Consider the following 16,152-nt stretch of genomic DNA (forward strand, 5'->3'; position numbering starts at 1 on the left):
TCACTGTCCGCTCCCATTTAGGTTCTTACTGGTCAGAGCCGAGCACCTTTTTCTAAGCCCTGAGCATCAGAATTCCTGCCTAAATCATTGCAAATAGTCCTCTGTTTTGAACAGCACGTGGGAAGGAGACTCTCCTGTAGGAAAGGCCAAGGGACAATGACAGAATGAAAGCGCACCCGACACAGACAAGGACAGCGTGTTTAGTCCACCTAACGCTAATTTCGTGGGTCAAGTTATCTCCATTCGCCACATGGGGAAATGAAGGGCCGAGGAGTTGAGTGACTTGCGCTTCCCTGCAGAGCCACCAGCCCGCACAGTCAGGATGGGCCGAGCTGTGGGGCCTTCAGGGCCCTTGCAGTGCCCTGTGCCGCCGCTGGCCCTCGGCTCCTCGTGCGAACCCGCGCTGAGCCACGGACTCTTGATTGCTGTTGTCTTCTTAAACTCCTTTTTTGTTGCTGGTTACTTTTGGTGGGTAGCACTTGTTTGATAGCTTTCTGTTAAAATGGTAAGCTGTCATTATCTACTTGCTGTATACATTTAATGAGTCTTTGTTGCATTTGTGTAGCCATTTGAGATAATGTATCCAGAGTGTGACTTTATTTGAGGTCGGGGAGCTTTGGTTTTCTCCCAGGTAAATATCTTATGGTAGATGCATTCCAAAAAATATGTAACTATTCCATTTTTAACATATGCTACCTTCTAAAAGGAATGCAGATATTCTTTCAGTGCTTTGATTGCTTAATGGAAACATTGTAAAATGTTCTTCAAAGATGGTCGTTACAGATGGCGTTTTAACATGTGGTTACAAACGTGTGCTGTCGGCAGTGGGCTAAAAACAGGTCAGAAAAGCAGATGTCATTTCCCCCAAGCTCTGGTCTAGATTCTTAGTTTTCCTGCTTGACACCCTGAAGCTCTGAGCTTCAAGGGCTGAGGAAATGCGGGGTCTTGGGCACCTCAGGCAGGACTGATGTTGGAGATACACTGACGGATTCACGTTTAACAGGGACACCAATAAGAGGTTAAACAACAGTAATAATCATAGAGATATGCAGGAGATTTTAGTTGAAGAATTGAAATTGACATCTGCTAACCAACTCTTGTTTGAAATGTTGCCAGAGTACATAGGGACAGGAACATTTCTCGTGGTTTAACTGGATCATTTCCTGAAAGATCATTTACCAGATATCTTTGACTGTTTATTTGAATCTATTCAACTATCTCTAAAAGAAACTTTTTCCTTTTCACTATTATATAACTTTATTAATGACAAAATTAGATTAAGGAATTATCATACCTAAGCCTGATTTTCTTTTATGTTTAATAGTTCATCTTTACATTAAAGTTTTTTATAGAATAATCCCTGTTTAATCTCAGAGTTTGCACGCCGCAAATATTTGAATAGCATTATCGAGTTCTTTTTCTAACCCATCACGTAAGTTAGAGTGTGTCGGGTAGGACATTACAGTACTGAATGTGTGTTTGGTTTGATTGAGCTGTAGAGTCAGGAGGAAGGCCAGCCTCCACTTATATTTTCCCTTCAAACAGTGTAAACAAAACTGAGCTTTAAAAAGAATTCTTAAAATCCTAAGTCGTACATTCAAAATAATTGGGATTTCAACACTAGGCTTATTTTTGTCTTCCTTTTCATGCACATGCATTTCACGTTAGGATAGGGATTTTATTAAAATGCCTAGTAGCCTTATATACTGATTTTCCAGAGATAAGTAATATTTACATTGTAACTCTCTCCTGTCCATTCAACTCTAGAAATATAAAAGTAGCAGAAATTAGTTTTACCAGTTAATATCCAACATAGTTACTCTAGTAGCAATAACAACAATAATGAGAGCAATAACAATAACTACAGCTAAAAGCATGTGTTGAGCGTTTTTGATGTGCCAAGTGCTATGCACGTTGCATATATAATCTCATTTAATTCTCTAAGTTGTGGCAGGGGTAAGTAACCACACGCCCAAGATCATACAGGAGCAAGTGGTGGGACAAGGATTCAGACGTGGGCACTCTGACTCACCTTGTGTGGGCTGGTAATTCCTTAAACTTCTTTTTCAGGTTATACCAGGAAGCTTTTTCTTTGGAAATATGTACATGCATATTCATTCCACTGTATTTTTCCCCTTACTCTTTTATAATTTTTGGCAACTGAATTGCCTTGTCAGGAATACCACTGATACTCAAGGAAGATATTGTTGAGTTCCCAGGGTGAGATGCCATGAGGACAAATCTGAAAGGTGGCATATGTTGCCTAGAATTGATAACGTGTCCATTGCCTTACATGCAGTAAAATGATTTTATAGCAAAACAAGATTTGTTGAATGTGAATGCATGAACGCATGAATGCAGAGCAAAATTTGGAACTTTTAGAACACATTCATTGGCAGAAACCTTCCTTTCTTCCACGGCGTAACAGGAATAAAGGAGGAAAGCACATCCTGGAATCAGAGTTAGAATTTAGTGGCTGTAGGATTACGACATAGTTTCAGTAATAGAGGTAAATGGCAGCCCGCAATAAGAGCCAAGTAAATAGAATCCCTAATCTTTGGCTTGTTCAGATATTTACCCAGCGTAGCCTCTGAAATAGCTGAGAGCTTTTTGGAAGAAAGAACTAGAAGAGAGCACCTGCGTTCTCAAGGCTAAGGCCTCCCTTTTGTAAATGCACTGATTTTTTAAGAGGGTGTGTGCATGTTTAATGTGTGGGTGTGTTTGTTTAAGGAAGACATTGAGCTTCAAAAGGCAAAATGTTCTGTAACCCATAAATGTAAATGGAATTACTAAATCTGACGATGAAATTAAAATAATGTGTAAACAGAGCAAATATGTGGGGCCGTCCTTGCTGGAAACTCCTGTCTCGCACAAGTTCAGAGGCGGCTCCACTTCAGTCCATGCAGTAATTCTACAGAGACACAGCCTCAGAGGTCAACGCGACAGATGCTAACCCAGCCTAGGCAGCAATGGAGTTTTTTCCAGTTCAAAGGAAGAGAGGAATTTCACTTTCTGGCAGATGGTCTGATTTTACCAAGAACTGATTGTAGATAGTGGGAATCCACCTTTAGAAAAGGGTGTGGGTAACCACAGCCTTGTAGCAGAGAAGAACTTCAAAGGGGAGAAGGTGAACCACACAGTCGCCCTAGGCTTGGGAGAGACAGATCTGGAATGAGGATTCTGATCTCATAAAATTCACTCAAGATTGTTCAAACTGCCAGGCCAGCCTTTGTAGCTGTAACTCTCAATCAGTCTAAGCTGAGTTTGGCACATATAATTATTTCAGCAGAAAATATAGCCATGAACTATTACGGTGGATTTTAGAATTGGTGGTGGTGCTGGGAATACTCAGGCCTCCTGCTCACTCACTCCCATGTGCAGGTACATCCAAGTTCTTGTTATGTTTAGTGACTGAGGACAGAGTAGCACAGACAGCTGCACATCTGGGCAAATCAAAGGTTCTGTCATAGTACTTTTGATCTCGTCTTTTTTTAAAATTGCAGTCAATACCACATGTGCCATACGGTTTACTGCATTTTTAAGTGTGCAGTTCTGAGGCATTCACAGCGTCACGCACTCACATGTTGGGCAGCTGTCACCACTGCCCATTTTCCCAGCTTCCCCATCATCCCAGTGACAACCCTGCTGTCACAGCTCCTAGCAGGTAGAAAAATGGATCGATTTTAGTTACATCTTTTTGTTTCCTTTAGGAGATAAACAGTTATCTAATAAAAAAGCAGATGGCAAAAGAAGAAAAAAGTAAACTGAGCAGTGGTACGTGAGCTGGATAATTAGCTTTTAGCTTATGATTGTGAGTTTTATGATAGTGTCCTAAATACTTAACCATAGACTGATGTTTTGGACTGCAACTTGTGCAGAAATAATAAGCAACCTCAGCCTTCAACTCTTGAACTGGGAAGTAGGTTTTCATAAACGTCTGGGTCTGATTGTTGTTATTGCCAGTTACTGAGCATTTCTGTGTGTTAAACGCTCTATCTTATTTAATCCTTATAACAATCTAGCAAAGTAGATGACATTATGCCAATTTTGTGGACTACAAACATTATGCTAAACTCTAACATTTTACGTTTACTCAGATTGCTTCTAGCAGAAACCAAGCTTAGGAAGTTACGTGACTGTTCTGAAGTCCCTTAATCAGTTAGTTAACCCAGGGTAATCGCTTACCAAACCCTTTCGCTAGCAATCAGGATGTGTTGCTTTCTTTAGAGCCACCTAAGGTTTATTTAGAAAAGGAAGAATTTATTTTTTCTCTCTGTTCCTTCTTAGCTCCCTCCAAAGGAAAGCTTTCATATAGTCAGAAGAGGAGATTAGATTGAAATTTAAGTTATATTAATAGAACTTATTGCAGAACCAGATAATGTTCGTGCCCCCAAGGCTGTTCATGAAACCACAGGGGAGTTACTCTGCTGGCTTTCAAAGCCTGCGGCTGTTGTCCTAGTAAGGGGTCCCCCAGGACATTTCCTTTCAAGAGCCTGAGGCTCTTCTTGTTTGACCAGACTGTCTCCTAAATAAGTGATACTGTTGGCCTTAAATATAAAGCTGGCTGATGGAACTTAATTAATTAAACTAAGTCCAATGCTGTGGCTGAAATGCAAGGCTGTCATCAGCTTTTGGCTTTGATGAGCTGTTTGTCCCAGCCATCTTGGCCTCTAGATGCCAGTCACTCCTGGTTCAGGGCTGCATTCACCTGGCCCCTAGATGCAGAGCACTCAGCCCTCCTGTCTCCTGGCAGCCTTGGACACCCAGTCCACGAACCTCTCTTGCACCCTTGAAACCCACAAGCAAGGGTGTTTCCTTTCCCGACTCCACAAGGAAAGAGCCAGTTTCAGGAGGACCCACAGACTATCAGGGCAGTCCTCTGCCTCTTCCTGTCCCCCTCACACCTCCTGCCACACCCTGACCAGGCTCCATGGCAGTGAGTCACTGTTCTCCCCGCTTTGGCCAAGAATAGCCCCTGCTTCCGCAGTGAACTTGAGGAGGAGAAATCTGGCATTAAAGCTTGCTTGTGTATCACCTGGACTTACTGAATCAGAGGAAAGACAAGAGTCATTTAAATGAAAAAAAAAAGAAACAAAAAACCCTGCTTCTAATGAAAACCCTGGGTCCACAAAGCTGGTCCTTGATCGAACAAAAACATCAGTGTTCCCTAGACATCATTAAATCCCTTTTAATAACTTGTGAACTGATTTCTTTTTTTATCAACTGAGAATCCTCTTAAAAGAAATAGAACCAACTCTGGCTTACCAAAGCAGAAAAGGAATTTTCTTGGAACAATATGGAGAAGGCCACAGAGTCAAAAGGGAGAAGTCAGAACCCGGCCTGGGAAGAGCAGCTCAGGGGGTCCAGGCAGAGGGAACTGGTATGTTCTTCAGGGTGCTGGTGCCAGGATGGGTCAGTTCCAGTGGTCTGAAAACCTTTTCTCATTCTGCCCAAGACTCCACTTCCTAGAAGACACATCTGGCTGCCCTCGCTGGGCGAGGTGACAGCCAATAGGACACGCTGATGGAGAGTCCATCAGGCTGCATTCGCTGGCCCACTGCAGGATGCCTCCACCTGAAAACCGGTGACACGTGGGGACCAGATAAGTTTCTGTTGTGGGGGCCTATCCTGTGCTTGGTGGGATGGTTCTAGAGGCATAGCACTAGTAGCACTCCTTAATGTAAAAATGAAAATGTCTCATGAGTGACAAAATCGCCTTTATTTGAGGACCGCTGCTCTAAAGCAAAACCTTTCCTCTAACCAGAAGGGAAATGGGGGCTGGGTGGCAAAAACAAGCTACAGCCATCAGGCCTCTTCTCTGTGGCCCTATCTGGCCTGTCCTTGTTCCTGATTGTCACCCAGCCTCCAGTCTATGTGCTGACCAGCTCTACGCAGCTCTGCCTCCTAGACTCTCTCTCTGCCCCTCAAATGCCCCTTCTCAGGCTGCACCCATCGTGCCCCCAACACCCTTGCTGTACCTCACACACACCTTTGTTTTACGTGACCAATTATATATTTCCATAGTTTTCTCCCCAACTCATGAACTTCCTGAGAACAGAAATTGTGTCTCACTCATCCCTGTGTGCCTGCTGTCTCCAGCACACCGTCCTGGGCACACGAGTCCTTAGCAAACCTTACTTTTGATGAATGCATGTGCATACTTTCAGTCTGAAGTGGAATGAGGCATGGTCATGTCCCTGCTTGCCGTTGCATTGCAGGGAGCTTGGTGCTCAGGCAGAGGCGCTCCTGTCAGAACCCTAAAGGCAAGGCCCCAGTCTGCGGGGAGTCGAGCCCTAAGCAGTCCCATCCGCCTTTCTGCTAAGAATCACCCTACGAAGACCCTACTGTAGCAGAATTGACCACCTTCCCACAGACTGCCAGTGCCCATGCTGACTTCTGGTGTTTTCCCTGCAGAGGCAGCTCCTCCTGGGCACCCTCTGAGCTCCTGCTTGACTGAGGTTTGATTATCGTTCTCAGCGCAGAAAGTCCGGATTGCTGCATGGAAGAAGCTGCTTAGATACGTTTCTGGGCTTTCCTCATAAAAGAGTCAATAATCAATCAACACAGAGCACTGTTTTCTAGGGCGTTTCTAGTCATGAAAATATACCCTGCTTTTTCATTTTTTAAATAAAAATACTGCTCTAACCTTCAAAGGGTGCCTTCCCTCTGGGAGACTCCCCAAGCGAGCCCAGAGCCACAGCCTCCGTACAGCCCCACGCTTGTACCCAGGCCCTTTCTGGCCGCCTCCCTCTCCCCACAGGTCTTCAGGCCATTTTTGTGCCAAATCCACTGGATCATTTCATGTGCTTTTCCAGCCAGCTGTGTCCTTGCTCTTATCATAACTTTGAACAGTGTCCCAAACAAATTCTAATTTTGTATGATACAACTGTGTTCTCTATTTCAGCAGAGAACCAAATTTTTTAGTTTATTTAAGTAGAAAATCAGATGCATCTTTCTTGCTCAGTATTTTTCAAGTTTTAGTTGCCAGTTGAAAGAACTGCATCTCATTTTCAGGTTTAATAAGTTTGTGCGGGTCCGTCTGAGCAGCGGCTCTCGTGCGTGAGCTGCGACAATCAGCAGGCAGGTTCGATGAAGCTCGGGACCCACCCCCGGAGTCCGATTCAGGTCTGGGATGGGGGTCAAGAATTTGCATTTCTAACAGTAACACCCGTGATCCCGGGTAACACCAGTGATCTTGGTCTACACTTTTAGACCCAATAGATCATAATTTTTATAAGATACAGTCTCAATAATTTTTATATATAATGTTTTCCTAATAAAAAGTGATTTTTTTGTTTTTTTGCCTGCCTTAAATTCACATTAGGCACTCAGGCACAAGTGGAGAGGATGAATGAACAAGTGAATGAATGGAAAACCCTTACAGAAGTTCCACTAATAGTTACCTCATTCATTCATTTGTCTTTCTTTAAACTTTGATCAGGATCAGCCATAGTTTTATTTTATTACACTCTCGGTTGGTGTCAAACAGTATATGAAACTGACTCAGAGAGGACATATAACTATTCTACTTCTCTTCCAAGGCTTGAAATAATTCTAATGTTTTTTAATTGCCCTGGTAATCCCCTATATTCATGAAATTAAATGACACACAAACCATTCCACCGCAGGCGCTCGGAAAGGGAGCCAGAACACGATTCCATCTTCACGAGGCTGGCTCGGAGGCAGATCCAGCTGGCACCTGGTTGCTCTCGGTCATGTTTTCAAGTAATTACATTAGTCGTACATCCAAAGAGACATTCAGGGGGGTAAAGAGTTTAGGCCATGAGTACGTTGATTTTTAACTGAAGGTCTGGTAAGACTTTATACTTACTATATATTACAGAATAATAGGGCATGAACTTGCAGCTTTGAATACATATCGAACTCATCCTGGAGCTGACAGAATTTTTTCTTGGTGAAAACTTAGAAATATGCATAGTTACGAGTTTGCAAGGGGTTACCACAAATACCTGGAGACTACCCAGAAAACGTCCTTAAGCACAAAACTCTTGGGCACCTTTTCTTCCAGTATCACAAGACGTGAACTCCAGCAGCAACCAAGCATCGAAAGCACTGTGTCCTAGGAGGAAGAGGCTTTTGGTCGTGACATAAGTGCCTGTTCTGGTCACACTAGTGTCCCGTCAGAGCTGGGCAAAGCCACTGTTGGCAGTATCAGCCTACTGCCCTGCCAGCCAAAGCCAGCATTCTCTGTCCTCTCCTTTCAGTTTGATAGTCATGTAGTGTGACTGCTCGTGTTGTACTCTTCAGGCCAGAAATTGAATCACCCAAGAAACGAGACCCTTTGGCCCTGTCTCCAAGGCAGTGAGGCACCACTAGCAAGTTGGGTACACATGGCCATGGCATCAGGAAGCAATGAGACCTCAGGATTTCTCCACATATTTAGGTTTCATCATATCAAGGATGCTGATATTTAAGTATGGTCTTTTATAGCATATATATTACTTAACAGAATTTCAGGGCATGTGGCAATATATCATGGTGCTTTCAGAGCATGGCCTCTGGAACCAGACTGTCAATGTCCAAAAAAACAAACAGCAACAAAAACAGCTCTAAGAGTTTCATGACCTCTCTTTGCCTCTGCTTTCTTATTTGTAAAGATAGGTCCCTCACAGGTGTGTTTTGAGGAGCTAATGGGTCAGTACTCCCCGCACAGTGCGTGGCACACAGTCAGTGCGCCAGGGTAGCTGTCACCACGTTGTGCATGTGTGGGTGGCAGTGTCCCCATGAGCCCTGCCTAGACCAGCGGTCTGCTGTGGGCCACGTCCTCCTGCACCATGTCTCTGTCCTCACTTTAGTTCCGGCTCGATGCCAACAGTCGCTAGGGAGAAGAGCGCACAGTGCAGTTTGGAAACTGTTACCGCTTCAAGAGTCAGTCTTGGAATCTTTTTGATATCATAATTTATTTCAGTCAGCCCTAGAATAATTACCCTACTACTTCAAGGTTATGAAACATGCTAGTTTGAACAGAGCAGTCAGAATGAAAATGTTCTGGCTTGTACCATCTTTTATTAGCCCATTTGCCTCTCAGGTAAAATGAGGAGAAGCATAAATTAAATCAGCATTCTTTAACTACTTATTATATACAATCTGTCCCTCTCAGCAGGACAAGTAGGTGAAACTCCACTGCCTGCTTTCCTTCCGTGGACTAATATGTGCAGCGCATGTCTCTTTTCATTAATAGTTGTTTTCATTAATATTTGTTTGAGTCCTTTTGGCAAGATCCCTCTATTTCCCCCTAATGTGGGTGATTTCCACAGTGAAATGTGTTTGCAGCTCCACCCACTTCGGAGTTAACAGCTCCAACCTGGTTCCCAGGGGCACCTAAGAAAGTGCAAGTCTAATCATCACCCCTTTAAAATTAAGACTTGAAGGCAAAGGGGACATCTTTGTCAGTTTAAGGAAAAAAAATCAAAGCTTTCCTGGAATTTTTTGACTATAGCAATATATAAAAGCCAACTTCAAGTCTTCTTCTTTGTGGAACATTGAGTTTTCCTTTAATTCTCCGTGTAGGGCTTAGGTCGTGTCAACACTCGCAAAGCATTTCAATCTAATAGGAGCAAGGACGCCACAACGACGTACCCAGAGTATTCTTGACTAGGAACTGTTCTTTATTCCTCATTTCCTCCTTTTTGAACTTGCATCTTTAGAAATCACATTACAAACAAAATCACCAAACCATTTAGCTGTAACCATATTTTATTAGAAAAGTGTATATATTTTTCTCTGGTTGCCACAGTCGGCATTCTCTGAGAGGGCAGGAATCGTTTAAGGTGGGAAATTGGAGAAGGACAGGTACTAGTTAGGCCTGTCTGCCCGGAAGGAGATCACAAGGTCATGCTTATTTTGGCAGTTTGTTGAGCTGAAGTGAACCACTTCAAAGGAACAGGATGGCCACACTTACCTGAAGAGGTTGGCTCTGAATAAATGGTTTTACCTTCCGACAGCTCCAGTCATTTAATTACAAACGACCAGTCATATAATTATAGAAATGTTTCAAATATTAAAAGGAAGAAAATGGTGTGATAGGTTAGCACATTTGATTGAAAGCCATGTTTAAATACTTTCCCTACAAATGTTCTTTGCATCAAGAAACTGGCACGTAAGAAATACATGAAACCTGATTTATAATGAGATTGAATCTACTTAAGTAATAACCTTCTTCCAGAAGGTACAGTATAAGCTGTGCTACTTTAATGATGAGAGACCCAACATTTCTATCATTAGTTACACAGCTGGACCAGAGGTGAGGCCTGCATTCATCCATAGGGATTATTTTACTGTAAAAAAGAAAATTGTGTCTTGAACTTGAGTTGAGCAAGTGAGAGCATAGCAGTGAACTTCTCTTCCAGTAACTGGCCCTTATTTCTCAGATATTTCCTAAGATGGAGCTATTAGAATTTGAACTTGAAAGAAGATGAAAATACTTTGGTCTGCAGTTGAAAATATTACAGTGTTTTACTGTTCTCAGCTATACCGGGTCTAGTTAGTGGCTTTCGAGTATGCATTTGCACCTGCTATTTTCACGTCCGCCATATAGAACATTACTTGCTGTGTTTCACACATCGTATGCTCTGCCCTGTGGGGACAGCCAGATCCACGTCTCTAGTCCCAGACCTGTCCCTGAGCTCTGTGTTCTTACTGCCAGTGGAAGCCTGGCCGTCTGCACGTGGAGCGTCCCCCTGGGGTCCAGCTCTCTGCTCTGCTGGTCACTGTGGTTCAGAGCCTCAGGGCCGTATAGTACTGTTCCTCTCCCAGAGTGCCCCCTAGCCTTCCTCTGCCCCACCAGACACTTTGTGGTCGGTACACATTGTGCATTTTCCCACTTCTGTGCCTTTCTTGTGGTGTCCCCTCACCTAAAAGGCTCTAATTTGGTCCTAAATCCTCCCCATCTTTGAAGTTTCTGCTCAGATCCCTTCTCCACAAAACCTGAATCTCTCCATTGGAATTCATCGGTCTCTTTTCTCCACTGGCTGCTCTTTATATGCTATTAACATCCACTGTTTACCTCTTCCAATTTTTTATGTTGAAAATTTTCAACCATTCAGAAAAGTTGAATGAATAGTATGGTGAACACTAATACACTTGCCATTTTGATTCTATAATAACATTTTACTATATTTACATCTGTCCCTCTATCCGCTCATCAATCTATCATATATTTTTATGCATTTCAAAGTTTGTAGCAGGCATCAGTACGTTCTACCCCTACATAGTTTTGCACGTATTGCATTAACTAGAGTTCAATCTTTGTTTACTTTTTTTAGGTAAAATTCTTATACAGTATCTTAAATGTACCATTTGATAAGTTTTATTGCATGCACATACTTTTGTAACTCAAATCAGTGTCCAGATGCAGAACACACCATCACACCACAGAGTTCCCTCATGCCCCTTCTCAGTCGATTTCAATATCCATTCCCAAAAGCAACCATGGTTCTGATTTTTTTTTTTTACCATAGATTAGTTTGGCCCATTTTTGAACTTCATATAAACGAAATCAAATGATATGTTCTCCTTCATGCAAGGATTCCTTCTTTCAGTGTAGTGTTTTTGAGATTCATCCATGTTGCATGTCTGAGTAGTTTATTCCTTTTTGTTGCTGAATAATATTGCATTATATGAACATATCACACCCATATCCTATTAATGGAAACTCATGTTGTTTCCAGTATGGGGTTGTGCAGGTCCTTTTTTGGTTGACATATGCTTTCATTTCTCTTGAGTAAATACCTAGGAGTGAAATAGCTGGGTTACATATAGGGCAAGTTTATGTTTAGTTTTATAGAAATTGCTAGACTGTTTTCGAAAGTGGTTATATCATTTTAACCTTCACCGCAGATGTATGACAATATAGGTTGCCCACAGCCTTGTCAACATGTGATGTTGTTAACCTTTTTAATTTTAGCTGTCCTGGTGGGTGTATTGCAGTATCTCGTTGTGGGTTGAGTTCTCATTTCCCTGATGACTAATGATGTTGAGTATTTTCTCAATGCCTATTAGTTGTGTTATTTATTTGGATATCTTCTTCTGTGAAAGGTCTGACCTTGTGAAGGTCAAATTTTTTGTCCGTTTGTAATTAAAATCTTTTTATGATGGGTTGAAGGAGTTTTTTATATATTCCAAATACCAGTCCAGTGTGAGATGTATGTTTTGTGAGTATTTTTCCCACTCTGTCATTTGCCTTTTCATTACCTTAATGGTTTCTTTTAAAGAGTGGGTGTTTTTAATTTTGATGAAATCTGACATACCATTTTTTTCTTTTATGGTTATTGTTTCCTATGTCCTAAGAAGCTTGGCCTACTTCAGAGTCACAAAGATATTCTGTGTGGACTTTTTTTAGACACTTAATTTTAGCTTTTACAATGAGGTCTGTAACCATCTCAAATTAATTTTTATGTATGGTATGAGGTAGGGGTCAAGGTTAGTCCCCCCCATGTGGATATCCACTTCTGCACACCTTCAGGAGTGTTCTTCTCACCCTCGTATTGTAACTTAGCCTGCCCATCTCTGTAAGCCCATGAGTTGACCTTTACACACAGAAAATGTTCAATATGTGTTCACTGAATTACATTAAATAATGATTCAGAGAATAATAGAGGATTCTGGCAGTTTTTTAATGTCTTAATGTTGAAAGTAGTTTTATAGGATCCATCCCCCTCAAATTAAATGTCAGCGTATAGAGCCTGTTCAACCCTTGAGTTAGCATTTTCTGTCAAGAATAAGGTTGATTGCTTGAATCTTTGTCCTTGGTTTCTTTGGAGTGAAGAAAGGAGATACATTGAGCTTTTTATTGAATTCTTTTTTTTTTTCTTTTTCCCCTGAGACAGAGTCTTGCTCTGTTGTCCTGGCTAGAGTGCAGTGGTATGTATCATCATAGCTCCCTGCAGCCTCAAACTCCTGGGTTCAAGCGATCTTCTTGCCTCGGCCTCCTGAGTAGCTGGAACTATAAGCACATGCCACCATGCCTGGCTAATTTTTCTATTTTTAGTAGACATAGGATCTTGCTCTTGCTCAGGCTGGTCTCAAACTCCTGAGCTCAAGTGATCCTCCCTCCGCAGCCTCCCAGAGTGCTAGGATTACAGGTGTGAGCCACTGTGCCCAGCCTGAATTCTCCATATATGCTAGATATAGTGCCTCATTGTTTTCTACTACATCTTCTTGTTTTATCTTTGTAGCAACCTTGTATGTTAGGTGAGGAAATTTGAATACCAGAGATTTTAAGTGATCTCTGCATTATGCAATTAGTAAGTTGCAAAGCTAGGAGTTCTCTAGGACAGAGAAATCTGGAGAAAAGCCAATAACTTGATTCTGATACAAGATTTCTGTAAAAGAATTAATACTTGGTTGATTCTGAAGTGGGTAAAACTTGATAGTAAAACTTGATAAGTAATTAAATTTATTAAGTTCTGAATCATGCTACTCAAAGATAGCTAAAAAAATTTAGTCTTCTAATATCACTCCAAGTGTATAGTAATATATGCAAAAGTAAAAACCCTTGGGAAGTATATCTGGGCCTGATAAATCTCTAAGCTAAGCTGTGATTAGATGGCGAAAGTGCATTAAACTTATAAATAGCTTCAGGGCCTTCACTCTACCCATGACTTTATGAAATGTCCTTCTGGTCAGGTCATAGAGCCAAACTCTTATTTCACAAAGCCAGAATGTTCCCTTAGTGTAAAGATTTGAATTTGTGTCTTTGTCCTTCCTTACTGTCTCCTGGTGAACGTGGTCGCTGATCTCTCCTTTGTTTGCAGGAATGCTCCAGAAGTGTCCTTCTGTTGAAGACTTTGTAAGTGCCCTTGTCTCTGACTTGGATCTGGACTTCGAAACTTTCCTGATGGATTCTGAATGATGGAAACATCCTGAATCTTTGGAATCAAGGTCATGTAGATATTAACTTTGTTATAAATGCTATAGCTGTGAAAACTGGCTTCTGATCTCAGTGTTCACTTCTGTAATAACTTCTGAAAAACTTTAAACTGTTGGAACTTGGAATAAATAATTTGTTTTAATTATGCTGGCTTTTCACCTGTTTGGCAAATTTTTAAACATATGGAAATCTTCTCAGTAAGCCAGTACAAACTACACTTCCACAATGACATGTTAAATGTAGGGTCTGGGTGTTTCCTTTGTTTAACCACTCTCTGGTTGAACTTTGCCCCGCTTCTGTTGATCATTGGCACAGTTTGAAGCAATCTTCAGAAAAATTCCACATATAGTTCTTTTAAGATGATTACCATTTCTTAAGACCACTGTACTAGGCTTTGAAAATTCACTTCAGTCAATTACAGCAACCAAGAAACCAAGTGTGGTTTCCATAGTTCTCGTGATTGTCTGTGTTGTGTTTTCTGAGTGTTTAGGCACTGCACAGGTGGACTTGGAATAGAGAGGACTTGAACTCATACTTTTCTGGCTTGAAAGTAGAATTAGTAAGTATAGGTACAATTAGTAAGTGAAGTGCCCAGGTCAAACAACTGGTAAGAAAGGAAGCTGGGATTCAAACCATGTCTGTTTTTATCCAAAACCCAACTGCTTTATGCTATTGCACACTGCGCTGTAATTTGCTAATATCAGGGGAGAAATTATTTAATGGGTTTTTCCCACCATTAAAGTCAAAAACTTAATTATAGATTTCCATTTTAAAAAGGCATTTGCTAACAGCCTTTTCCTGCTTTTCACTATAAATGACCAATGATGAAGTAAAAGGGGAAGATTCAAAAACCCCAGAACGAGCATACACATTCCAGCTACCCACAGAATCCGGAGGAATTTCTATGAGCTCAGAAACAGATGAGACCAGATGGAGAGACATCCTTGGTGACCTGCCTGTGCCGGTCCACCCAGATGCAAGGGGGACTGACCAGTCATCCTTTCCCACCTCTTGCTCACACTTAGAAATCCAAATCTATATCCACCAGAAAGCAGAGCCGCGGGCACATCACCGAGGTGGGCCTTTTCGTTTTACAGAGTGCTGTGGTGTTCGTTTTGTTTTAAGAGATGGGGTCTCGCTCTGTCACCCAGGGTGGAGTGCAGTGGTGTGAGCATAGCTCACTGCAGCTTCAAACTCCTGGGCTCAAGCGATCCTCCCGCCTCTGCCTCCTTAGTAGCTGGGACTACAGGCGCGCGCCCCCACGCCTGGCAGAGTGCTGTACTTCACTCCTCTTCCTGCTCCGCCCTGTTTGAGTTTCTTTATACATGAACACTTGGAAACTGCAACTCACAGAAAACCCTTGGGTAGGGAGTCAGGCAAGGCTGGCAGTGGCATCTCCTTCGTACCCAAAGCAGAGTCGAGGAGGGGAACCCACGGGTTGAGGTGGTGCTGGCCACAGGAAGGGCCCCAGTGCCAGTACTCAGAGAGGAATCTAGCTGCTTCTGAGTCCTGCCCTATTTATTCACAGTATCCGAGCTAAGGCAGGCACAGATCTTATCCTGACGAACTTGCACTATACGATGCCAGCTCTATTCTGGAGAAATTAACATCAACCTACCAGTTCCAGGTGAATCAGAAAAGGTGCTTTAATCAGCTTAGGTGTACCGCCAGTGACATAGCCCTGCATCTTTGTCAATCCCTTTTCAGTTGCAGATAAGCAAAAAAAGAAATCTATATGGAGCCTGCGTACAAACATTCTTCAGAAAAAGAGAAGGGAAATATCACCTGGAAGATGCTGGAAAATCATAACTGTGAAAATTGTTTTTAAAAGGAACTAAAGCACCTTGTAGAAAACCTCTCTGGTATTCTTAGTGAGATTTGAGAAAACATGGTATTTATGAAGCGGAAAGCCATAAGGAAAGAATGAGCAGAAATAAAAAGACAATAGGGCAAGTTAAAAAGGAAAATGGGTCGAATAAGAAAAAAATGCAGGGAAACGAAAACCACAGTACAGTGATTTAAAACATTCTCGGAAGCAGAAAAGAACGAAATTGTCAAGGACCAACTGGAGAAACATCTCTCGGAATGCAAGTGAGCGGGTCTGATGTGAGCGATAGCAGGAGAGCGGAGTGGGGCCCACGCACTCTGGATCATGGAATCCCGCAGCTGAGGCCAGGGCAGCTGGAACAGAAGCAATCGCCGGAAATAAATCCTGTGTACGCCGGTGTTCCTGGCGCCCGAGCCAGGGGCGAGCACTTAGT

At 42.3% G+C, this 16,152-nt stretch overlaps 1 protein-coding gene across 1 annotated transcript in view; it reads left to right on the top strand.

Moving 5' to 3' along the window:
* Nucleotides 1-14,036, top strand: part of MIPEP (mitochondrial intermediate peptidase) — a 156,178-nt gene extending 142,142 nt beyond the window's left edge. Inside the window, exon 17 of the mRNA XM_012649873.1 lies at nt 13,744-14,036. Coding sequence (XP_012505327.1) covers nt 13,744-13,873 — 130 coding nt within the window. The 3' untranslated portion in view covers nt 13,874-14,036. The remainder of the gene's footprint in view (nt 1-13,743) is intronic.
* The last annotated feature ends 2,116 nt before the right edge of the window (nt 14,037-16,152 follow it).

Source organism: Propithecus coquereli, unplaced genomic scaffold, assembly GCF_000956105.1.
Source record: "Propithecus coquereli isolate 6110/MARCELLA unplaced genomic scaffold, Pcoq_1.0 Scaffold306, whole genome shotgun sequence".
Taxonomy (NCBI): Eukaryota; Metazoa; Chordata; class Mammalia; order Primates; family Indriidae; genus Propithecus; species Propithecus coquereli.